Source organism: Carassius gibelio, chromosome B8 (assembly GCF_023724105.1).
Source record: "Carassius gibelio isolate Cgi1373 ecotype wild population from Czech Republic chromosome B8, carGib1.2-hapl.c, whole genome shotgun sequence".
NCBI classification, from domain to species: Eukaryota; Metazoa; Chordata; class Actinopteri; order Cypriniformes; family Cyprinidae; genus Carassius; species Carassius gibelio.
Window position 1 is genome coordinate 7,505,259 of NC_068403.1, and position 26,856 is coordinate 7,532,114.

The window sequence follows — 26,856 nt, forward strand, 5'->3', positions numbered from 1 at the left end:
ATTAACATTAACAAAGATTAATATATTGTGTAATAAATATATTTTTCATTGTTCATTCATGTTAATACATTAATGTTAACAAATTACATCTTATTGTAAAGTCTTATCAGGCATTAATATTTATTCATCATACTGTTGAACTTGACAGTATTTTCGCTCTTGTTATTTCATAGGAGTTTTAAAGAAGACGGAGAAAGTCAGAGTCTTGTGCCCTGCATTAATCAGTATCCTTATGTTCGCTGAGTGAAAAAGAAAAACTCAATAAACACAGTAAAAAATCATTTGACTGATATCTTTTTTATCCCCCAAGGTTTCTATAGATATAACAATATATTGATACTTTGAGTTCTTATGGCCACAATAAATGTGATAGGAAAAATCTAATATCGTGACATCTATAGTTTCTAAAAAAAATAATGAATAGTGCATAATAGGGCTGTGACGGTGGCTGATTTTTTTAAGAAAAAGAAAAACTCAATTATATATATATATATATATATATATATATATATATATATATATATATATATATATATATATATAAATCAAAATTTGCTCGTTAACGAAGGTGATAATTCTTTTTTTTATTTTTTTTTAACGTATTCAAACATTTTTACATAGGGGTTGGGATGGCCACCCACTCACAACTGCTGATTCTGTCACTTTTTCTCAAGACAAGAAGTGAATTTATTCAGTCGCAGAATGACTGAATAAGAAACGTTTCAGACACGCGCTTGAAATCAAGGAGATTTCAAATAATGTTTTCACCATGGCAGTCCTTAGAGCTCCTAAAGTAGTTTAACATCCCGAACAAAGCTTATTAAGGAATCTTTCAGAACATATTTCCATGAAGAATAAGGATAAAACAGTATAAAATTGCAGTGCATTGTATTTTATTAATTACTGGAAAACTGAAATTGTAAACAATCCTTCGAAAAAAGTGCCAATGGCATGAAACCTGAATGGAACTCACAATTTAAAGTAAAATCCATCAGAAGGTTGTCCAGAAAAAAAAAAAATCGGACACACACAAAAAACCTGCTGTGTGAAAAAGAGCAGTGAATACTTAGAAAAAAAAGTGCATTTCAAATATATTTAAACATTTACCTCTCTCATTCAGTCATAATTAGGCTGCAAGACTGAATTATGAACTGGTAAACGACAAACTGATCACAGAACATGTTTGTAAAGCTTTAAATGTTAACTGTTAAAAAGCAATGTTATCAGCTTTTACGACTAAACATTTGCGAACAACCTCGGGCAGAAGCCCTCCTGAGGCGTCTGCCTTTGCTAAGCAACCATGACGTGCTCTCTCCATGAAGACGCGGAAATTTCAGCAAAGGATAAATGGATTTGCAGCACTAAAAATCGCTTGCAGTAGCTCTGCTACTATATTTATTTCAAAATGGCAATCCATATAAAGCTATGATCAGCTGTTCCTTCATCTTGGCTGAGCTTTCAACGTTGTTACGGGAAACGATGAAGCTGATTGTTTAGTTCTTGTCACATGACCCGCGGTGCGCTTGCGGCTCTCTGAAAAGTTGAGATGTTTTAACTCGATGCGGTGCGGACGCGCCTGGAAAAACGGGCGCATCGCACCGCGCGCGTGTCGCGACTGCGTCGCTTCCATTATGAGAGTGCATACTGCGTGCCTACATTGGAAATAACGAACTTGAGCACGCAAAAGACGCGATATGTGAACACCCCTTAAACAGTTCAGTAGTGCAGAGTTTACAGGTTAATCTTCTTTTTTGAAGGCTCAAAGTAAAGTTCTCTCACATCCCGCTGAATGCTGCAGAGACGCTGTTCGGGAAGCACGTGACATAAAACAAGGCCAGCTATTGGCTATTCGCTACTTCTCCTGCTGTACTGGCTGAGTAAAACCTCCGGTGGCTCATTACTGTCACACTTTGGTCACCGCAGATTTGAAATATGCACGAAATGAGCCGCTTATGGCAAATAAAAGTTATTTAGCAACGAATCGATGACTAAATTAGTTGACAACTATTTTAATAATCGATTTTAATCGATTAAATCGATTTGTTTTTTCAGCTCTACATGACAGTAAGAGAAAAATAACAGAATAAAACATTTTTAGATGAACTACTGCAAAGGATGTACTAATGTGTTTCATGCTGTCAGTCAGTAAATACTATTAGAAATGGAAACAATGCTAAACAGGCAAAAAAGTTCTTAAATTCAGGTTATGACTAGTTAAAAAAAGAAAATCTGGTTACTTTTGTATGACTCTTTTTCTTTTTGCATTGATGAGATGGAATCAGTTTAACATATTTTACTATATTAATTGCATAATTCTGAATTTGACCCATAATCAGAAAATCTTCCGTGTCTGTCAGAAATGTCAGAAAACGTTGCAGATCAAAATCATGTCGAATTCATGCATCATGTTTCAGTTTTGAGCATTCTTAAAGCCTTTTAAATCATATCCAAGACTTTTCCAAGTTAATTTTTTTAATTATAAAAATGTTAAATGTTTGAATTTGCACTCAAAAAGCAATTAAATATTTTTGAACATGAACATTAATATTAAAATGTACATTCATTACAGATTTTTTTTTTACTTTATATATTTTAATCCTAAATATTAGTTTGTTTTACAATTTTTCATTACATATTTTTATAAACCAGTCAGTGAGAATATTTTTACTCCCCAATAACATCAAAATGAACAAAAAAATTATCCACAAAAAAAAATTAAGCAACACAACTGTTTTCAACACTGATAATAAGAAATATTTATTGAAAAAATCTGAACGATATCTGTATCCTAAAGACTGGAGCAATGGTTGCTAAAAGTGCATGAATGAACATTTTAATTCTTAATATTATTTAATAATATTACTTTTTACAGTAATTTTTAATTAAATAAATGCAACCTTGGTAAGCATAAATAAAAAAGTACAACATAAAAAAATATTTTTTTTATATAAATGTACATATTTGTGTTGTCAAACTATTGATAGTGATTAATCCCATCCAAAATATTTTTTTTTTACATAATATGGGTGTGTACTGTGTATATTTATTATGTTTATATAAGGACACACATACAGTATATATTTTAAAGAATATTTACATGTATTTACAGTATATGTATGTACTATATGTATATATATATATATATATATATATATATATTTGCACTTATATTTATACTTTTATATATTTATATATTTATATATATATATATATATATATATATATATATATATATATATATATATATATTTATATTTGTTGGTTTGTAAAAACTGCATAACCCAAACAAATCTGCGGTAATCGATAACACACCACAGTACAGCTTGAAATTACTTGGAATATTTAAGTATCTGACCTTCAGCACTAAAGCAAACCCAGATACGTGACCACAACAGCTGACAACCTGACATCAAAATTCATAACTGACTGATGACATCCTCAGCTCTAGCATGGCTGCACTACCGTTTTCAGACTCCATCTTTAAAATAAACAGGAGCAAACAAGTGGCCATAACCATAAATAATCCATAATCTGACAACATATTTCTCCGCGAGCTGTCAGAGGCGGTTTACACACAACATCAGGTGGTGATGGACGCCTGTTATTCCTCTTTAACTCGTGGGCAGCAGAGTGCAGCCCCAGCAGGGGAGGTGAGAATCTACAGTGACAGTCGCGCTGCCAAATTGTCCCACTACAGCAATATTGATTACGCTGCAGTGTAGCCGTGAAGAGGACACTTGTGAAAAAGCAAGATGAAAAGCACAGAGGATACAGGCCTGGAATTCCAGCAAACCCACCACGGTCAATCCAGCGACCGAGTCAAATTGACAATTGATGGAGCTCATGTATATTAAAAAGCAAAGCGGTTAGAGGCACCCTGGTGGCCCGGTGGTTCAGCTGCAATCACTGATGTCACCACTTCAAATGTTATGACAAATTAGCTCCCAGAATCCCTCAGGCTTGCATCAAAAAGCAAGCACAAACCCACTTAAGTTGTAGTTCAGGGTTAGGTACCAGCAGGTCACCGGTTAATCCAGGGAAATTGTTTTGACTGGAAAGATGCAGTGGGTTGACTTTATGTGTCAGATGCTTGGCTTTAACTTCACTTATTTAAAACATGCTGTTGCAAGGATCTCCAAGAGTACGAGTGATTCGCAACGGCCTGTGAAGAATTACATCACACCAGCATTCTGCACTGCTGCTGAATCTACAGCCCTGTGGCTAAACAAGATCATATTTAGCTGCGGTGTGAGCAAAAATATAATTATTATTTTGTTTTTTCACTTAATACATTAATGCATTCAATTCTTTTTTAAAGAAATAAAAAACCTGGAAGAAATGCTAACACTGACCTGCAAATCTATTAGAATTATAATTTTATATAATTCGAACAGTGCAACTTTTGCAAGATGGTCTTATCATTAATGTTTTTAATATTAATATTGCACACATTCAAAGACGGCAAACAACGCAACTTTTGTTGAACAGACAACTAAATTAATCTTACTAAGTGTGTTAGATGTATTTTTAAGTTTTATGAAATGTAACTGGCTGCACAAACTGTAAGAATATGTACTTTATTTAAATAAACATATTCACAAAAGCATTTTGCTGTACTATGCACATTTTAAAAAAGCATGCAAAATAGGAGTGGAAGTCTTTTAGCACCTAGCGATTTGATTCTATTCGCAAACAATTCTCAATGCATCTTAAAAAAAAAAAATGGCAACACGGTGAGGGTGCAAAATCTTTGAGTAAAGATTCTCTGTGCTAAAATATATCTGTTCTGACCGACCAACAGAAACTGAACGTGATAGCTATAATCGAGTCAGTGCCACAGGGAGTTCACAAATATAGAATCGGATGCATCTTCCTTGAGCAAATACATAATTTATTTTTTCCTTAGTAAAGTCTGCAGAACTGAAGGAAATGAACTGTACCTGAAGTCATAGGAGACGCTGGTGGTGGCGGAACCAGAAGTACTGGCTGCATCGGTGGAGTCCTGGTCCATGCTGAACGTCTGTCCTGAACTGGTGCTAAGAATGATAAAGAGAGACAACGATTAATTAAGAAACATAACCGAAAGTGGTCAATGACTCGACTATCAAAAACACATACTGTACAGTCAACATGAAAAAACATTTTACTTACCATTTAACTTCTTACCCACATTACTTCCATACTGTGTCATATTTTAGAGTGAAAACAGAATATCAAGTGAGGAAAAGGTGGAGCTTGATTTTACTATCAAGAACTGATTTAAACCAGCGATGTTATTGCTGACTAAAAGATGACAACTAGTTGAGCGCAAGAGACAGATCCCCAGTAAAGACCTTGTCTCCTAGACGGCCATCGGGACAAGACCGCAGGAAACAGATGAGTCCTCTGCACAATCTGACTTTGCTGCAGCCTGGAATTGAGCTGCTGCTGGTCAGAAGAGAACCGGCCCCCCGACTGAGCCTGGTTTATCCCAAGGTTTTTTCTCCATTCTGTCACCGATTAAGTTTGAGTTCTTTTCCACTGTCGCTTCTGGCTTGCTTAGTTGGGGACACTTAATATCCAGTGATATCGTCGACTTGATTGCATAGATACTATTTAAACTGAACTGAGCTGGATGATGACATCACTGAATTCAATGATGAACTGCCTTGAGTTTGAAATTGAGTGTTTACTATTGCATTTTTATAAATAATTATAAAATAACACTGATTTAAACTTCAGGTCAGTTTTTTGTTGTTGTTTTTGTTTTGAACTTAATTGCAAATTTTCAAATAAAGCGGTAATTTAGGGGAAAAAGAAAGTTGTTTCCATTTGACTTCATGTTACTTATCTTATCTTTCTCAATAAGTTTAATCTCAGCCATTCTCAAGAGGCCAAAACAAAGGGCTACTGAAAAATACAAAAGAATACAGTTGATCCGACCTGCTGCTTGCTATTCAACACATTATACGGTGCTGGGATTGTGACTATAACAGAGTTTATCAGGACTAGCATTCAAAGGATGGCAGTCATTAACTACAGTTCACGGCTTTGTGATGAAACCCAACGTGCCCTTTTTATTATGGCCGAAACCAACTCCAGATCTCTCTTTTATACTCTTCAACAATCCCTCTCAGACAGCCGCTTTCGCCTCTGAAAGCGTTGTCTGCCCCAATAGTGTTTCCAATTCTCTCATTATTCAGGCCTGTTTGAGAGATGATAACCTTTACAGAATAGTATAATTAAATCGCTTCACCCGCCGTGTTGATAAAAAATATATTTTCTGCGGGGTGGGGTTGTGATTGGAGAAACAGTGAGAGACCTTTCCGATATCTCAAAGGGAAAATGGATGCAAATGAGCATGATTGTTCGAAAGCCAATAAATAGATGCTTAAGCATTCACATCAAAGGTAATGAGAAAAGGTTAAGCGTGCCGTCTGTTGCCTTGAGAGAGACTGATGAAGGTAGACTGAATTTGATTGAGACCTCATTGTGTACACTGATGGAAAGGCGACAATTAATTCCTGGCAGTTTTAGCACAGGTGAGGCGACTTTATCAAAAAATGAAAGGGCAGGCGTATCAAATGAGCCATCAAACCCGAAGCATGTGGATATCTGTATTATTTGCTTAATTGTTACGATGTGCCTCGGGGTCCCAACGGATTCTGAAGTCACAGAGAGGACAAGGGTGAATAATGATCTAGTACCAAACATACATTGATTATGCAATATTATGCCTTAATTATGGCTTTTCTGCACTAAATTTAAAAGGCAAAACACTTGAAAAACATGGAGGACAAGACGGATTAAATTTCTCACTGTGGTGGTTTCGTTCACATTAGGGATTGGTGGTGATAAATGGCTTTATATAATGTTAAAAAAAAAAGGTTTGCACTGTATATATTCATGTGGTAATGCCTGTTTGTGAACCATTTAGTAAATTAATTACTTAATCTGATTTGATTATCTTGTCTTTTTTTTTATCTCACAAAGATAATGGTATCAGTGCAGCATTTCTAGACATTATGTAACACAAGAGCTCAAAACAATAAAATTACAATATATAATTATACAGCGTTTCCCATTAACTACCTACTCTGGCTGCCCGCCATGGTCTAATCTGTCCCCCCACTGTTTCATAATGAACCGAAAATATTTTACACTTCTCATAATAACATAACAGGTCTCTAATGTTGTGTTTTGTACTATTGCTTTTGGCAAAGCATTTGTCAAACAAACTAAAAGTGAAAGCACAATATAGCTTAGTGCTCTTATCAGACCTCAAAAGGTGGTGATTTAAGGTGTACTCACACTAGCCAGTTTGAACCGTGCCCGAGTGCGTTTGACCATCAAAACGCAGTTCGTTTGACTAGTGTGAGTGCTCCGAACCGTGCCCGGGCATGGCTCGATTAGCCGGCCCTGGCCCGCTTGGAAGAGGTGGGCCAGGGCACGGTTCAGTTGGACTCGGGCGCGGTTCGCATGCAGTGTGAGCGCTAACCGTGCTGGAGCACGGAAAAGGACGCGTTGCGTCACGGTTTTGCGACGCTCCAAAACCAACATGGCAGGGAAAGGGTCGCTTTGGTCTACGGCAGAGGTGCAAAACTCATACAAACTAAAAACTGCAAAGTCCTTGCTGCACTTCAGCTGGTACCTTGAAAACATCCTCATATGAGCAGCACGATTACGTGAAAATTTTCGCGCCACTAAGGCGACACATCTGTTTAACAACAGGCTGTGAGAGGGCTGTGGACCAAACGACAAAAAAATTAAGAGCGCCGCTCTTCCTGTTTTTCCCGAAACCGTCGCACCATAATGACGTAAGCGTGCTCCGGCACAAATGCTGAAACCCTATATGTGAGTGCAGGCCAGAGGGGGAGTCGGGAGGGGGGACAATCGTACTCGGGCCTGGTTCATGGCAACCGTGCCTAGTGTGAGTACACCCTTAAATAAATATATAGTCTGTAGCACTGCATATTAGTTTGTGGTTCAGTGTTTCCGCTGCATCAGTTCACAGTGCATGGAGCGACCTCCATCTCTGCATCTGCTGAGTTTAACGTGCATTTGGGTATATAACAGGAACCAGATACACATTATTTTCACATTTGCATAATTTCACATTTGTATATTTATAGAACAATGTTAGTGGACAGATGATTAAAGTATTTCACTAAATTCACGTTTGTAAGCCTGTTTTCACAGGAACTAAAAATTAACAGAATTTAACCCAAATTAAACCTTGAGGGTTTAACGCCTAAAAAAATTTAGTAGCGTATTAGTATTACGAAAGGTTCATTTTTCATTTACACTGCAGCTAAAATAATAATACTATTTGCATTATTAATAATATTTTGTGAATGTAATGTAACTGAAACACTATATTACAACCGAGGTCCACCTCCCATAGTTTGACAAAACTCTTGAATAACACTTACTATATCAATATAAAAAATAATATATTTTATACTTATTATAAATATATAGTATTCACTCTACACATCTAAATAAAATTACATCTAGTCATTTAGCAGACGCTTTTATGCAAAGCTACTTACAAATGAGGAAAAAAATGAATAATATAAAATAATTAAATTAAAATGTAAAATAGACATATATATATATATATTGGGGGTGTAACGGTATGTGTTTTCGTTTTCGGCACCGAATGACCTAATGCAATATTTTGTGTGCGGAACATAGGTAAATTTTTGTGTTTCCACACGAACATATTAAGTGGCAGAAGTCTCCGCATTCAGCGCAAATCCCACCCTGCAGCTGATTCTAAAGTTTTCAAAAGGCATCACGCGAGTGTGAACATCACTACAACTAAGAAAATTACCGTAATTCAAACACAGCTCCCGTCGGCATTTAAACAGACCTTTGCTCTTAATTCCGATCGGTGAGATGCAATAACGAAATCTGAGCAGGTCTAAAAGCTTAAACTGTTGTTGCTGCATTTTACACTTTGGAAAAGTTATATATATTTTAAATATGAGCAGGCCTACAAGCTGGGATTGGTAATTCTGCACTGTAATCATAGTTATTTATTTGTATTTTTCATTATATTTTATTATGTGATATTGGTTTGAGACAGAGTATTTTATTTAGTGGAGAACTTTGCAGCAGTATTTTATTTCCTATTCTTTTTTTATTATATAATGTTATATATTTTATTATATTTTATTTTAAATTGTTTAAAAAACTGTAAACAAAATGTTAAAAAACTTTTATAGTAATAAACTACCTGCAGTTTAATGTTTGCATTTCTTTCCCTTATTGTACCGAAAATGAACCGAACCGTGGCTTTAAAACCGAGGTACGTACCGAACCGTGATTTTTGCGTTATTTTGCATTACACCCCTAATATATATATATATAAAATGTCCATATAGATAAAATAGAAAATATACTAAAAACAAATATATATAATGTCTTAAAATATTATAAAATAAAACAAAGTCACCTCTTTAAACTCTGCAGCTCGTCCAGCGTGAAGTCGAATATGTTGGCCATGTGATGATTGCTGCTCCAGGTAGAGGTGAGGTCATTCTGTGATGGCACAAATAAAGCATGAAATAAAATACTAGTTAAATTCATTCCAGTGCATCGTCTGATTGCCATTCGGATGATGACGAGAATCACAGCTTTGATTACACCGATCAGAGCGGTCATGGTTGTTACAATCACTCTTATGCCGCCTTTGAAGTTGCTCATGGCATTATTAGCCGCGCTGCCTGGAGTGTCAAGGATGTGTAGTTCAAGTATAGCACGTCTAGGGACTGGAGACCTCTCAGAAGGATTTGTCAGTTAAATGCTTCAGAGGATGAATGTAATCCTTTTTAGAAAAAAATGAAGAAAGACAGAATGAGAGGGTAGGAAAGAGCTGGGGAGTTACAAACTAAAAGTAGAGACGTAACCCAACTAGATTTTGTCAGAAGCGTGACTTTTTGTTAGTGGCTTGTAGTGCAGCTGACTTCTTCTGCTAAAGGCTAGCTTGACTGAAGTTCAGCTACTTGAAATCCTGAGTAGCTTGTAGTTTGGCTTTCAAAGTAGCTTCTCCAACAGAGAGAGAAAAAAGGTGAGGGAGAGAGGGAGCGAAGGCGAGAAAGAGACAAAACAACACATGAGAAGCGAGGGAGAGATGCAAGGTCTGCATGGCAGCAGGCGTCAAGGAATGAAAAGAAGATCACCACGGGGCGCAAGCAGATGCTAGAGAGCGATGAAGAGAGGCAGGAGAAGATATCGAAGAGTAAACTTCACACAGGTCATATTTAAATCGGCTTTAAGTCCGTACATAAGAAACCGTGTGGAAAAACGGCTGAAAGAAACAAGTAGCAATTCACTCGGCTGCTTGAGAGCAAGCCATTGAGGGATTCTAGAAACTCCAAGAAGTGCTAGAGCACAAAATCTCGGTAAGGAAAGCTCAGATTCACACTGACAGGTCAAACATAGCGTCAGTAGCCCAACACTTCACCTCTTCACGAATCTGATTTCAAGAGGGCTGCACAAACTGAATTATTTAGTTTGTGTGTGGTTTAGAGATAGATCAATATATATCAGGTTTCCCAATCTGGGGTTCGTGAGAGAACTGCAAGGGGATTGTGAGCTAATAAAAACCGAATAATTAATTAAATCATTCAAATGTAAAATTACAATAAATAAACAATAAACAAAAATAAAACAATTACTAAAAAAAGTTATTTAATTAGTTTACCTGCATGTCATGCGACCATTAACCATCATCAGAGAACCATGAATACATTAAATTATTGAAATCTAAAATCTAAGGACGTACTTCAGGTAAATATTTTAGGTCAAATGAACTTGGCCAGTTTAACATCTAATACACAACCATTTTAAGAAAACCAGCATCCTCTGGTAATTGTACCCAACTGGCTAAAGTGTCCGAAAGCCGTACTTCCTGTTTTTAAATATTTTTTTTATCAAATTAGACTTAATTTAATTTTAAAAGTTTTGAGCATATCTTAATTGCTGTTATTAAACTGTATAACATATCAAATACCATTCAAAAGTGTGGGGTTGGTACGATTTTTAATGTCTGGTTTTTTTTTTTTTTTTTAAGAAGTTTCTAATGTTTGTCAAGGCTCGATTTATTTGATCAAAATTTGGTAAAAACAGCAATATTGGGAATTTATTTATGAAAAATGTCATTTATTCTTATGATGACAAAGTGGAATTTTTTAGTAGCCATTACTTTGGTGTCACGTGATCTTTCAGAATTTTTTCAGAAGTAACATTTCTAATTATTATCAATGTTGAAAAACCCAAAATTATTAAAAGGGGTTATATGTGCATATAAAATCCATCTAATTTGTATAGGCGTCTCTAAAAATCAATATTTACCACTGAGTACCTATTGTTAAATAGTTTGAAAGTGATATAGATCAGTGCAGCCAGCTGTATTTTTTTTTTCTTTTTTTTTTTTAAACTTAATGTAAACTGGCCTAATCTGAAATATAAGCCTGATTATCCCTTAGCAAACTGCTAGCTGGATAGATCTTAGGACACAGTTTATGCAACTGGCCTAGAACCCTTTTTTATCAGACAGACTTACAGTAGTAACCGTAATAACAGAACACAGTTCTCAACCAGACAAGAAAGGTCATGCTGGTGTCGCAGTGAAGTGGCAAAGCTTACATTAGGAATAGCATCCTCCAGCAGCCACTTGGACCTCTTCCTTTTCTTCTCTGCAGGTACAGCGCTACTACAACAGAGGAAAACAAGAAACATTCAATCGACATAACTGAGCATAATAAAAACTAAACTAAATAAACTGTCAATCAACGCATTGTCTCCACCCACTAAACATGACAATACAGATCTGAGAGCTGAAATTACTCAATCCTAAAAAGTATTGTGGCTGTCAAATGTTTAATTATAGGGGAGCAGCCATGTGTCTTTCAGTGCATTCACTGCCAAAGTCTAATGTCTCAAAAGTCTCCAAATTCCCTTTGAAGCATCAAGGAAAAATAAAGATCTCAGTTATGATCAGCTGACTGGATAAACAACAAACAGACAGCACTATAAACCAAATAAAATACTTCATTGCGATCAGTCTCATGATAATTAATTTTAATGATTCCATGTGACATCAACAAAAGATATCTGTCATAAAAATAGGAGGCAGTAATAAGGTGCTCAGAAATGCTCAAACCTGCTTCTGCTGGCCCCTTTCTTGCGTCCCCTGTGACCCTCACTGTTCTGGGCCTTCTCCGGAAACAACTTAGATGGGGGGTTAGGAGGGACCCTTGTCCTTAGTCGAAAAATGTATTTCCTCTTCTTGATCTCCTTGCCGCAAAGAAACCTAAAATAAATAAATAAATAAATATAATTTTTTACTATTATTTTAATATTTTGAATAAACAAGTATAAAAAATAATTATATAAAAAAACATCGGAAAATGTTTAAATAAATACTATTAAATAAATAATATTATAAATTTTCTTATTACATTTATGTTTACTAATAATTCATTTATCTTAAAAACATTTAAAATTAATTAAATATAAACACACACACACATATGCACACACACATATACAAATATATAAACTTGAGTTATTATTAAAAATAAAAATTATTAAAATTAAATTAAATAAATACATTTAAATGATTTAACATTTATTAAATCAAGTATATGCATAATTTCAATGAGAGGAAACAGAAAATATTTTTTTTTTCTTACTTGCTTTTATAGTTGTTGAGGGCATCAAGAATATACTGGCCCCGTTCAGACAGAGGAGTATTGGAGAGCTAAATTGTAAGAAATAGGTAAGAAAGTCTTTGCGAGAAACTGATTGTGTGATATGGTGTTTTATTATGAGACATTTCCTTTGCTGGTGCCTTGAGCTGTCATGTTTCAATGAAGACAAATGAAACCCACAGGCTTTGCTGTAGTAAAGTCTTCCATGAAGAAATGGAAGAGTAATTTAGCAGTGCTGTTTTTTCAGATTACACTTGACAAAAAAAAAAAAAAGGGTAAGAATGACAAGAGATAATGCACAAAAAACAAAAACAAAAAAACAGACTAATTTTCACTACCCATGTCTATCAAAGGAACTGCTTTCAGTACCTAGCAATTACAGCAGTCTACAGACAAATCTCTAGTTTAGTTGTTTTTGAAGTGTCTTTGAAGGTGAATTGTGTCATTTTTACACCACTAGTTGTACAGAATGGAATGACACATTTATGGTTGCTAGAATGTTCTGGGTGTTGCCTTGTGAACAGTGTTTTGTGGTTACTAGGACATTATTGGGGTGTTATGTCTGGTTTCCAGGACGTTTCTAGAGTGTTCTGGGTGTTGATTTGCTGTTGCTAGTGTGTTCTATTATAGATAATATTTACATACCGTATAACAGTATATCGTTTTACTTTATTTTAACTATGACTATGTTAAGATTCATTTTAATACGCCAATAGAAATACTGCAGACTTTCTCTGGGTCTTATAACTTTATTAAAATTAAGTAAAACAAAGCAATAAATGTTTACTTTCAAGAGCTGTCAAGCATTTGTGAGAGCGAGTTTAAAGCTTGCAGGTTTCCATATGTTCGCCCGCCCGCAGCGTCTTCTGGGATTTCTAACGGCTCGATTCTTTCAAGTGTGCACTCGATGCATCCTCAATATCAAGAACACATCCGGGCACTTCCGGATGTGTTGCGTTCTTGAGAATTGGAATTGAACTTCGACGATTAATGATGACGAATATTGTGAACACAAGGATGCAAGATCGCTAGAGAACGCATATTGAGAAACAGCTATCATATATATGTAGACGCCTCATTAGTTTCTCTGGGCTGTAAGCCATCTGCCATTTTTCGAACGAACCTTTGAGCACGTTGACTGTGTGCGTCTACAACAGCAAGTTATACGCTTGTATATCTTTAAATACTCATTGAAAATTATGGTGAATGACGTCAAGTTGACCGTTCCGAAATGCGAAAAGACATGTCAACATATCTGAAGCGGTTAGATAGGGAATCTATACATATCTATGGTTGCTATGAGGTTCCTAGCACCTTGTTAGAGTGTTATTGTTGTTGCTATGCAGTTGCTAGTGTGTTCCGGGTGTTGCCATGTTGTTGATAGGGTGTTCAGAATGGTTACTAGGGTGACACTAGGGTGATCTCTCTAGGTAGTTGTTTATTGACTAAACGTCCACCCAAAGCCCATCCAAAAATGACACTTTATTGTTGCAATTACACACTTTCCCTTGAACGTATTTCTAAAAAGATTGAATAATGTGAATATTAAACAACAGGAAAAGCTTGATCATATCACCTTGCCCATCTGGAAATGGTCCCAGTTTGTGCTGATGAAGGCCAGGATCTCCTCTAGTTCAAAGTATTTCTTTTTACTTTGGACTCCCAGGTTGTACAGGGCAAGATGGACTACATCCACCCTGCAAATGAAAAATAATTGGACTGAGAACATGAAAATCTCACGTAAAATTCTAGAGACTAAAAAAGAAATGCTCTTAAAAATGCACCAAAATCTGCATGAACTGTCACATGGTGAACGTTAAACAGAGTGCCATTCCGTTCACAAGGCAAGGTCCATTTTAACACACCAGACTTTTTAAGAAGGATAAAGCTTAAATCTGAACTGAGACTGGCTTCATACCTAAATATCCAACACATCCAGCTCACTGTATTTCAAGAGTAATCCCCTGCTATCACAAGAAATCCTCTCAGCACCAAATCTTCCTTTCAAATGGCTATTTCTCATTTGGGACAAAAAGCAAGAATCAATGTCCAGACAAACTCTACTCTAAAAAAACCTGCAATGCCCCCTCTATACTTTTTGAAATAGAGAGAAAACGCTCTGGTTCGAGAGCACCGTCCAGCATCAATCACATCCGACACTTTGACTATATAATTCTGACACGGATATGGGTGCAATCACTTGCGAGGGGGAAAAGAAGAGCTGCCATTTACCATCTGAGAGCCAGCCGCTTGATGTATTCCGCTCCTTTATTGCACACCGCACAAATGAACAAGTAAAACCTATGAGAGAAAAGACATAAAATGGAGGCATTTAAATTACACACCTTGGAGAAGTACAAACGGCGCTGCAGCTGCAGAAAGATTGTGCTTGACAGTGTCATTATGATCTTTTAAAAATCCCCTAATGCATGTAATCTCGCCTCTGTGCGACGCCGCATTAAGTTTGTCGCAATATTCACTAATCATTACTGCTGAGATGTTGCAAATAGAATTTCACTTTGGTTATTGCGTTCATTGATCTTTCCGAAAAGCAATGGCTTATATTTCATTATAAAACAGATAGCGCCGACCCTAAAATCTGATTGGACCATTTCGGTGTTCGAAGCAACCGAAGAGTAATTTTCAGCGACAGGCAATTTGTCTGTACACACTGAATGTGAAATGGCGGCCCGACACATTCACAGCCAATCAGGGGACATCTGATTTTAACAGTTATGTGCAGTTGGATTTTAGACCAATGAGATTTAATGATCTAATTTAATTAAACCACGTGATCAGAAAATCGTGTGTAGCTGGTTCAATTAAAATTATTTACATGAGAGATTGTTTTTCTTTAAGAATTGTTAATTTGTATTATTTAAATAATTCAAATATTGAACATATATTCTAAATATTGAATATATTTTAAATATTTAATATAATTTAACTTAATTGTTTTTTTTTTCACTCAAAATTGTTTGCTTTAAGAATAGTTAACTTTTAGTTTCAATAGTAATTCAAATATTGAACATATTTAAAATATATAGTATATTCCAAATATTATACTTTAAATATGTAATCGTTGTTTATTTATATTATTTAAATAATAATAATTTAAATATTTAATATAATTTAACTCCTCAATATATATTGATTATTTTATGTTTTTTAAAAATAATAACTTGCATTTTTTATATATTTTAAATATATAATATAATCCAAATATTAGATATAATTTAAATATTTAATTCTTGTTTATTTTGATTATTTACATATTTAATATAATTGAAATATATAATATATTCCAAATATTTATTAAATGTTAAATATTTAATCATTGTTTATTTTTACATAATAATGATAATTTCAATATTTATTATTTTCGGAATATTTAATATAATTTAACTCTTTAACAATATATTGATATTGTTTTGTTTCATCATATTACTGTTGTTGGCATTTTATAAAACCAATATGCCACTTAAGATTGGGCATTAAAGTAATTTTAGGTGCTCTACTTTCAGGTTGTGCCTAAAAATTCCTCTCAGCCATGACAGAATCCCTTTAATTATATTTAAAGCAACGTCATAGGACCCCCTTAATAATATAAAGCCAATTGCTTTTCAGGGAAGTTCACCTGATGAGAAATCCATAGTAAAGGATGGCAGACTATTGATGCAAAGATGCAAGTTCGTTCGTTGTAGCTCTGTACAGTACATACCTATCTCCAAACATCATGGACTCCTGTAGGCACTGCGTGCACGCCTCATGAAACCACTGCTCACAGCGAAAGCACTGCAGCATTTTCAGATACCACCTGATGGGGAAAATCAGAGAATAAGAAATGAACCGTCGAATGTTTCTAGCAGATACAAAGCACAAAGACCTAAACGGACCAATCACATTTCAGTATGAAAAAAAAAACAAGCAAAACTGGTGGTGTGATGGAGTGATACTCAAACTTTTTTCTTTCCATTTGGATGGTGTGTGTGTAGAACAGCAACAATAGCAAAGCCATTAGCGCAGCATTACCAAGATGTTTCGAGAAGCTTTATGTCTAATAGGGATAATAAAAATAGCACCAATGCTATTTTTAAAGACAAAGCGCGGTAGTAATATTTTGTTTTTAATACTCACCAATACAACACTTGTGTTTTTAGCATGATATAATAAAAAAAAGGGTGGGTGATATAAGGGTAGCATCTTTAATATTTTTATGAACTGAATGATAAAATCAAAAACAGATAACTATAGCTACAAAATTTCCTTTCATTTTCAGTAAAATAATTTACTGAAGAGAGGAATCATATCAGCAAATGTTAGTAAAAACTTATATAACAAATAACATTGTGTTATTTTATTATTATTTTGATATTATTATTTAGTTTTTTTAGATTTTTTTTTAGTAATTGCACTTATTTCTACGTTTTTTTTTTAAGCTTAAGCTTTTCGTCTTTCATTTCTATTTTATTTTTTTCACCCTTACTTTTCATTATTTGGATAAAATGGTTTGAATTAATTTAACTGTTTAGTAGTTTGCAGTAAAACACTGTTCTGGTAATTGTTATTAAATGTATTGTCATTGTAAGTAAAACAATAAAATATACAGATTACTGTACGTTTAACTTTATGACATCTATTCAGTGTCACAGCAGAGTCAGTTTCTTTAATAATAATCCGATGACGACTGTTCTACCGAAGCAGTGTAGAGACAAATCCATGTTTTTATTTTTAACAATTTTTAACAATCTTGTGACAGTCCCTGTTCTGTCATTGGTTGTGTACCATACAATTTGTTTCGATCAAAATGATTGCGCTGAGTGAGCAGATAGCAAGCGAGCACACGAGGCACTGCTCCTCACTGCTTTTACTTCACTGAAACACACAAACAAACCACTTCACTACAATTAATCAAACATCCCAATGCTAGCAAACAATGTGACAGATGTTATGGCCGACACATTACAGTTTTGCTTTGCTGTGCGTACACTACACTGAATCAGTTTTTAGTACAGAGGCCAAATACCTTGACCTCTAACAGGAAAAGAAATCAAGTTGGAAAGAGCACAAAAAGAAAGCAAAGAGAAGAGACGAGGCAGACTCACTCTCCGGGTCCTCCGCAGTAGCAGTAGCACTGCTGATGGTTCGTACGATGCAAAGAGTCCCACTCCAGCTCCTCTGGATTATAGGGCAGCACCTGCTTCATGTTCAGCAGCGCTTTGGAGATTGACCCCTTTTTCAGAGCTCCCCCTTTCTGCCACAATAAAGAAACACACGTCAGCAACACGGCCTCCCTGATCCCCATTCATTCATATAAAACGTGTATATGAAGGACTTACTCTCACAGCTAAAGCAAAAATGCACTTCCTGCAGAACCACGGAGGAAAGTCAGGTGAGATCTCCACTGGGGGCAAGTGGCAGAGCTGGTGATAGCCTGAAGATGCAAGGCAAGCATGTGGAAGGATGGAGGACAAATATTAGCACAAAAAAAGCAGATCGACTCAGACTCAATCAGATGTGTAAATATGAACAGCAGAGCTGAAGTCGACACTAATCCTTGAGACTTCAGAGAGCCACTTCTGCGTCCCCAGCGAGTCATTACTAGTGCAGTCTTACCAAACCCCCTTAAAGTCATCAAAGACACCCAGAATAGTTCTCTCTATTTGCTTTGTAGATGCCGTGGCATTTATAATGCAAATTGTACCACATTTTCCACTCCAGTCTTTTAAAATACATTATCACAAGTACATGTTAATCAGTTTTATCCACAGGCAGAAGAGTTCCCCAGCCATTGCATCATTCAAGAAGTCATAGCAACTTTTATATTACTAGATTTCCACATTTACTGAAGAAATTGCGAGTGCTGCAGAGCTGTAACCACCACAGATGTTGAATAATCAGATATCCCCCACAATATTTGATAATCTTGATGCTGCTTTGCTCTACTCTGTTTATTGTTAGACTACAATTACAGTAGGATTGGCTAGACGATGCCGTGGTCCATTGTCGATGGCTGACAGACGCAATCGCAATCTTCTGCATCCCAGTTCTGTGTTCTACAGAAACCATAAAAGGAATAAATAGCCTATGAGATGGGAGGATAAAAATCTAAAAATATATATTTTTTCGTAATTATATCATTGGGTAAGTTTAGGCGACTGTATATACATTTCGAGAATCAGGTAGACGCTAATGAAACTGCTTTCGACTGCGCGCTCTCATTTTACTTTCACGTTCACTTTCGAGTTTTGCCATCACAAGGACTCTATACTATGTGATGTACTGATTTAAAAAAAAGTTGGCATTTGTATCGTAATGCATCGTTTCTAACAAATCTGCATCTGTAAAAAAATATATATTTATATATATATATATATATATATATATATATATATATAATTATTAGTAGATGTGATATACTTTTATTATTTGTTATTTCGTGACCAATATTTTATATGTAGAATGATTTCTCCTCTCTAAACTATTTCTCAAGCTGTTCTCTCACAACACTGCCGCTATGTGAATATGACGCATCACAACACTACGGAGAACAGGGAATTAGAAGTCAGAAGTCACTGATGATAATTTATGATTCGCTTTCTGTCTGAACAAAAGAAATATGCACAAACTATCTGTACCATATTAAATTGAAAAGCATCATATTTTTGTCCATTGCATCAAATTCCATTGAATCATACTGTGTTGAACTTTAATCGAATCAAAATCAGATCACCCTGCATAATACGGGTGAAACGTATGGTATCGTATCGGCACCTGCTTCATATGTTATATTTAATGTATCGTATCTTTGGCTACGCATTGAGATGCATATCGCATTGGCCTCACTTATGACCACCTAATGCAAACTACTCTTTTATGTAAAATTTTGTCATTAAAAAAAATAATAATAATATATATATATATATATATATATATATATATATATATATATATATATATATATATAGCATCATTTTGTTTATTCATGTAGTGTAATTTGTAATATAATGTGATAAAATTACAGATTTCAGCATATAAGGCACAAGGTTAAAGAGACAATTTACTGCTGACAACATGGTGTTTTAATAAAAATTGGCTGTTTATGTAACATAAATGCAATTTTTTGTAAATCCCTGCTATATGACTAGAGAAAACAGAGAAAGAGGGCTGTGGCAAAATGTTAGGAAAATATCAGCCCCTTTAATGCACTGGGCTCAATCAGACTATTTGCAAGAGGGGATACAAGAATGTGCAACAAAATGATATGGTAGCCTTTTGCCAAAAAAGAAATGTGAATATATTGGTGCAGGTAACATGGAAAAGTTCATTCTTTGAAAAAAAAATTCAAATTTTTGATTTTGCTAATATTTTTTCTGAAGAAAGATATAAATGTTTAGTGATGAAAACCAAAATATTAAATGTCATGGATGAATATTTACTGAATTATCTGCTTTTTTGTAAAGGGGGGGTCAAAATGGCAAGATTCAGAGCCAAATTACAGGGGGTTAAAATGACTTCAAAAAGATGGCAGTATCATAATGTTACTTTAATACAGAGATTAGTAAGCCTGTTAGTTAAATCTGTTAACTTTAGCAATCTTTTTTGCATTACAGTATGTGCCAATGGTGACCGACCGTTCAAAAACCCTCAATTTTTTTTCTCCAAAGTTAGCACGCCAGTTTTCATATACAAGTATTAAAGATATATTAATGTACATTTAGATTTGGGGTCTTAACAAAGTTTTCTTTTGGTATCTTAATTTTTAAGGCCCTATATGGTCTGGTTCTAGAGATAATCAGGCAAAAATGTCCATTTTGACCCCACTCTACAAAATAGTAGATAACTCAGGAAATATTCATCCATGACATTTAATATTTTGACTTTCATCACTAAACATGTTTATCTTCTTTCAGAAAAAAATATTAGCAAAATCAAAAATCAGAGCCAGGAACCTCTGGTTGAGTTGACACAGATTATCTCGCTTTCCTTAAAGCTTTTCTGCAAATATCTATTTTTTGCAAATAGTTCAAATGCATTACTTTACAATCAAATGGAAAAATGAAAATCCGTTAGGTCCTCCCAAAGACATGGTTATGGGTTTGGTCACCACCACAATTTTAGGCTGCCAGGATGTGACTAAACAGTTGCTCTGATGCTTTGGGTGTATCCTGGGTGGCTGACACCAACAGAAAACCATCAGCCATGCCACCCAAACCCACATAAAATAGAAATAATTAATATTATTATTGGTCCAGATGTACTGTAATACATTCATTTACCACAGCAAATAACAAATAAATTGTTACTTTTATTCATAATACATTTTAAATTCTTGGACATTTGCAACCATCACTACTGAGTTACTGAGTCAATAGTTTCTCAAAATGAATCACTACTTTCTCCAAGCAAAACCAAGCTGTTTTACTGTGATAGATCCAGGTTTGGTGAGGTACATGATGAGCAAGGATGCAGGCGGCGGCCATGTCTGCCTCAGACTCACCTATTCCACACTTCCCGCAGATAAGAATTTCATTACCAGGAACTAGAGACATGTCAGAACACACTGAGCATTTGGGTTCTTCCCCAGGGACACCAGCTGTGCAAGAGAGCGAGAGAATAAAGCTTCCGTTACCTCGTCACAAAGCAGTAATACCACACTGTCTCACACACACACATCTCACAGGACACACTGACATATCAAACTAAATTTCTAGTTTGCTGATGAATTATTGCTGCTACTTTTGAAATTAAAAATCCCACTCATCTTCCACTCAACCTCTTACCATGCTGTATGTCTTTCCAAAGCACCCAGAACTTAGAGTTGTCTTCAAACGTCACAAAGCAACTCTGTTTTGAGGTGCTCACCTATAGGGAAATGGAATAAGGAATGTATGTATTGTGAAACGCAAACATAAAATTCTAAATAACATCAATATATATTTGCAAAATAAATTATTCATGATTATAGAGCATGCAATCAAGTCATGAACATCTCTTGTATGTTTTCTCCTGGGACATAGTGATACATTTTTGTCCTCTGTAGGGAAAATTGATTTTTGGCAATTTCAAATGGCACAGTTTGATATATCTGGTATATCTTAAAGTGGACATCCTGGGTTTCAAAGCACAGTATGATTTTCTTTTGTAAGAAAGACATCTCCTTATTTTAACAAGGTCCTTTGATAAGTACATCATGTCTGTTCACTTTGAGCAGGGTAAAAATGAACAATATTTTTTCCACCTTTACACAAATTATGAAATAAATCAGAAAGAAAATATTATTTACAAAAATACTGTTAATAACAGTTTAGAGGCTATGTGCCAAATATGATTCATCTATATTAAATAAATACATTTAAAAAGTTTGATTACTCATCAAAACAGATTTGGAGAAATTTAGCTTCATGACATTTGCTCATCCACTACAGTGAATGGGTACCATCAGAATGACAGTCCAAACAGCTAATTAAAAGAAATCCCAATAATCTACTCCATTGTGATTTAAACGACTCCAGTCCATCGGTAATGTTTTGTGAAGAGGAAAGCTCTTCACAAAAAACAAATCCATCATTAAGGTGTTTTAAGGCGTCAAAATCTATAATAACATTTTCTCCAGTGAAAAAGACCATTCCCTCTTATCCTATCACATCAAAATCAAGCAAAACATTTGTTTAGAACTGTTTTCCTTTGTAAACAGTGTTTGATCTGTGCATATTTCTCTCCTGATTCAGACGACACCACTGTTTTCTTGGAGGAAGCAATGGATGGAGGAATTGTATTTTAGCCAGAAGCAACAGTTTGAAGTTTAAATGTATTAATGATGGATTTGTTTATTACAGACACCCGTTATTTGAAGGACTCAAGTCATGAGGATTTCTATCTGGATTCTTGTGATGTTTTTATCAGATGTTTGGACTCTCATTCTGATGGCACCCATTCACTGCAGAGGATTCATTGGTGAGCAAATTATATAATGCTCTGAATCTGTTCGGATGAAGAAACAAATCGTTGTCTCGAATTTTTGGGTAAACTATACTTTTAATTCTCCAAGCACTATAACAACTTAATTCCAATGCTTCATGTTGCCATGTCCCAGGAGGATATACAGTGTGTGTAGTAAAACAGATGTTCTGTGCATCAGTTCAAGAGTATATAAACCTCTATAGTATCAGTAACTCACTCTCTGTATCTTGCCCAGGTAGTAAAGGCCATCAGACCAGCGACACAGCACGTACTGGCCCACGGTCAAGTTGGTCTCCTGGTCGCTGAAGGTTTTCTCTCTCTTGGGAAGCAAGTGTTTGGCTTCTAGAGGTTCCGACCCAACTGTCAGATATCCGTCCCGACAGGCCGATTCCAACATTCTGACAATAGACACAACTACACTTCCTGAAAGTAAAGTAGGAACAAACAAATCAAACATAATATGCAGATTACACCAAATGTATCACATGTGAAAATTCCCAGTGGAATTAATTGTATTTTTTATCTCATATAAAAACACCCTTTTGGAATTTATAGGTGGTTTTCTATGTAAAAATGAATTACAGTAAATACAAAAACTTTAGGGACCACATATCTCTATTTAAAAACTCCCATATAAAAACCAAGGTAAAGATTGACATAATAAAGGGATTGCTCACTGGTCAGTACAGTTGCATATATAAATAAACAAACACAAAAAAAGTCTTCTAGTTGTTTTACAATCTAAATTAATCCAAAACATATTCGGAAAAAAAGGTTTTTAGGATTTATATGTGCAATTAATCAATAAGCATAAATGCAGAGCACCATCAATCTAAAGGCATGGCTCATTTAGCTTAATTATTTAGGGCTTTAAAATATGAAAGTCTTCAAGTTCCAAAAAATGATTGGAATCAACACAAAGGATAGTTGCAGTTGTGTCAATACATTAATAAGTGTATCCCAAGACTTTTATTGTCTTTATTATCAGTGAGCTGCGTCTCGGACCGATGACGTCACTTCCAGGGAGGCATGTTGTACACGCCCCCGTCCCTGGACTCCACCCCCACGTCAAAACAGTGCCACAAAGAGAGACGTGCAAAGGGAAAACGGTATCGCAAGCTCAAACTAGACTGACATGCAAAATAAAATCAGCGTTGCAGATAAATTAATAGATATGACCATGGAGAATATGTATTGCAAAATCATTGCTTTCGCGCTGTTTCATTTATGTTTTGCAATTCTTAATTTTTGTTTGCAAAAAGCAAATTTATTTTCCTCAATACTTTAATTTTCTTTTGCAAATCTTAATTTTTTTGCGTATATATATAAGGCGTTATTTTGACTCCATACACGCCCCCTTTAATGAACGATTCATTGTTTCGAGTCTGCATGAGACTCAAAGCAGTACTGAAAGAAAACCTCTTAAAATAAGAAGGACATTTTAGAATACATGTTAGACCACAACACAGCTAGGGTAGCTTTTAAAAAAAATATTCAGCCTATCACGGCTTCCTTCTGGAGCATCATAACAGATTTTGTCGACATAAATTTAGAAATAAAGGACAATAAATGATTCAGTGTTGGAGTGTTGGTTGAACTGAGTGATTCGATGACTCGAAACTTGTCACCACCTAATTGCGTAACGATTAATCTCAGTGAGTCAATGTGAACAAAATCTTTTAGGCGAACAGATTCAAATCCTTGAGTTGAATTAACATTAGTCTCAGCCTCAGACGTCACACCCACGGACCGTTGGCTGAACGTTTGATGCATATGGCACACAAAAGTCGAAACGCTTCAGGAGTGTCGAAGTCGTCAACGGATTCGTTAAATTCTACAGGATTTCCGTGAGACGTGTGTGTCGCGTTCTTTAACATTCCGTTATGTGACAGTTACAAATGTGACGAGTGCTTATCAGAATCAACTAAATGCTGGATTTTCAAAAGTATGTGAAATATGTTCGAGACATAGAATCTTTAAATTATGTCCGAGAGTTTAACACACCATTCTGTTATTGTGGCGACATTTCCATGCCTCGAAATGTGACAATGAGTGAAACGGACTGTGATTGGTTGTTTGACATGTCGGTCAAACGGCCTCATGGGCGGGCCTTGGCCAATCAAAGCTGCCATAAATTCCAGACCCTCAGTGGCTACACAAGAATAAATTAACATACAAACAATCCATGACTGTACGTAAAAATCTGGCTATTATTAAAATAGGAGAGTCTAACAAATTAATTTATAAAAAGCTGTACAAAAACTGAAACACATATTAACGTTTTCAGCTAAAAATGATTTTCTTAATTATGTAAAAAATTATGAGATTAATTATTAGTCGTTATTTATCTATTAATTCGAAGAAGTTTATAGGCAAACAAAGTTCTTCCTATCCATAAACCCCCTGCTGGGAATCACTTACAGTGATCCAGGTAAGCAAGTATGTACTCTATGTGCATGATGGTTTTGACAACCCCGCAGGAATTCTGTAGAACTGCAAATAGATTCGTCCAACCACAACAGTGCGCATGGGGAATATTGCCTGACTCAATCTCAACCCTGATGAGTTAAAAAGAGAGCTGAGAAACAGAGCTGGTTGACTCATCATCAGGATGTGAACTTCAGACTTTTACTGATCTCGGCCAGTTTTCTTCTGCCACCATGCACCAGACCCCTTTCACAGATAACTAAATGAATCGAACCCAACGGCCGAGAATCAAACGATTTTCAACAGTAACGTTACTCTTATTAACAATAAGAATAAAATACGCGTTCTTTATCTCCGCGTGACAGAAAACTATTGCATCTGACTGTAAAAGTACGCGCGCATGCATGCATGAAAAAGCACTTAACGTAACAGCCACGTCCACTTCTCAAGAGTCTATCAATTCAGTTGCTTATATAAATAAATCATAGCCTCTACGAATATATACACGGACTCCCTCCCCATTTGAAGACATGCATCATCATCAGGGCATGCTGGAAAACTTGCGCACTACCAAAACTTCTCTCAGGGATTCAGACAAGTTGTCACACTAATAACACATGCTCAGAACACACTATTACTCTTTCATATGCATGATTAAGTTCGCCAGATCAGTGCAGCTGTGAGTGTTACTCACTATAATGCTGCAGAGATAAATACCGCTTTGATTTCTCTCCAATCCCGCGGGTAAAACGCGCCAAAAGTGCAGCTATTCTTCCAATGGCAGCCCCAAATCCCATTTGCGAGGTATAAGAGTTTCTGGTGTTTTTACAGCTCAAGCGGCGCAGGAACGCAGTCAGTGAACGTCGCCATTTTTTCACCTTTTCCCGCGAATCATTTACGTTTTGCTTATGTAATTAACATAACCCGATCATCATCATCATCCGCGTACAGGAAGTACAGCAGCAGCGCGCTGGGAGGAGGGGCTACAGGAGCACTGCTCCAATGACAACAAGACACTCAATGCAACTGACAATATACACCAGATTTATCCATATAGATAGAGAGATAGAAATTATACAGTCGAGATATTATTAGATTTTCATATAGATTATAGATTATGCCTGTTATATCCAATTCACTGTAGAACTCTAAGTAGATAGATAGATAGATAGATAGATAGATAGATAGATAGATAGATAGATAGATAGATAGATAGATAGATAGATAGATAGATAGATAGATAGATAGACATTACTGATACTTTGAGCATGATATGATGTGTAAAATAAAAGTGTAATGGTTTTGATGAATGAGATATGTGAGCTGTCAGCATATGTTTTCAGCTTCAGTGAAGGTTTGCAGTGCAGATACATTTTTAACACATAACAGCTCATACTTGCTGGCATAACATTAATATTCTTAGATTTCTGTGAAATGTGGACATTGCGATTCAGGCAGACATCACAAGGTCACGGAAAGCTGACTAAATGAAATGTTTTATGTCACAGAACAAAACTAGCCATACTCAGGGGCTATGAATACCACATGACTAAGTGTATTTAGTTATTTGATGCAGTGATGATTTGTACATATTGTACAACGTGACCTTTTCAAATGTGAGAAACCACCTGTTATTTTCTTGTCTTTCAATCTGCTTTAAGATTTTTTGATACTGTGAACATTTGATTGTGTTTAAGACAGGAGGGGAGAAAAAAAAACTAAAACTAAAAGTTAAAAAAAAAAGTCAGGAGGGGAAAGTAGCTGG

General features: G+C 35.5%; 1 protein-coding gene across 3 annotated transcripts in view; it reads right to left on the reverse strand.

Moving 5' to 3' along the window:
• The window catches only part of phf19 (PHD finger protein 19), a 32,059-nt gene extending 6,022 nt beyond the window's left edge, over window positions 1–26,037 (reverse strand). Inside the window, exons 1-14 of one of the 3 annotated variants that reach the window (XM_052564250.1) lie at window positions 25,786–26,037; window positions 22,882–23,087; window positions 21,485–21,566; window positions 21,202–21,297; window positions 18,041–18,135; window positions 17,807–17,955; window positions 16,423–16,518; window positions 14,934–15,002; window positions 14,278–14,398; window positions 12,684–12,751; window positions 12,152–12,301; window positions 11,635–11,701; window positions 9,440–9,525; window positions 4,941–5,036 (exon numbers count right to left, since the gene is read on the reverse strand). In XM_052564250.1, coding sequence (XP_052420210.1) covers window positions 4,941–5,036; window positions 9,440–9,525; window positions 11,635–11,701; window positions 12,152–12,301; window positions 12,684–12,751; window positions 14,278–14,398; window positions 14,934–15,002; window positions 16,423–16,518; window positions 17,807–17,955; window positions 18,041–18,135; window positions 21,202–21,297; window positions 21,485–21,566; window positions 22,882–23,087; window positions 25,786–25,888 — 1,484 coding nt within the window. In that variant the 5' untranslated portion in view covers window positions 25,889–26,037. Of the gene's footprint in view, window positions 1–4,940; window positions 5,037–9,439; window positions 9,526–11,634; window positions 11,702–12,151; window positions 12,302–12,683; window positions 12,752–14,277; window positions 14,399–14,933; window positions 15,003–16,422; window positions 16,519–17,806; window positions 17,956–18,040; window positions 18,136–21,201; window positions 21,298–21,484; window positions 21,567–22,881; window positions 23,088–25,085; window positions 25,758–25,785 lie in introns of those variants that run through there. The other 2 variants (XM_052564251.1, XM_052564252.1) reach the window with 2 other exon arrangements.
• Between the last annotated feature and the right edge of the window lie 819 nt (window positions 26,038–26,856).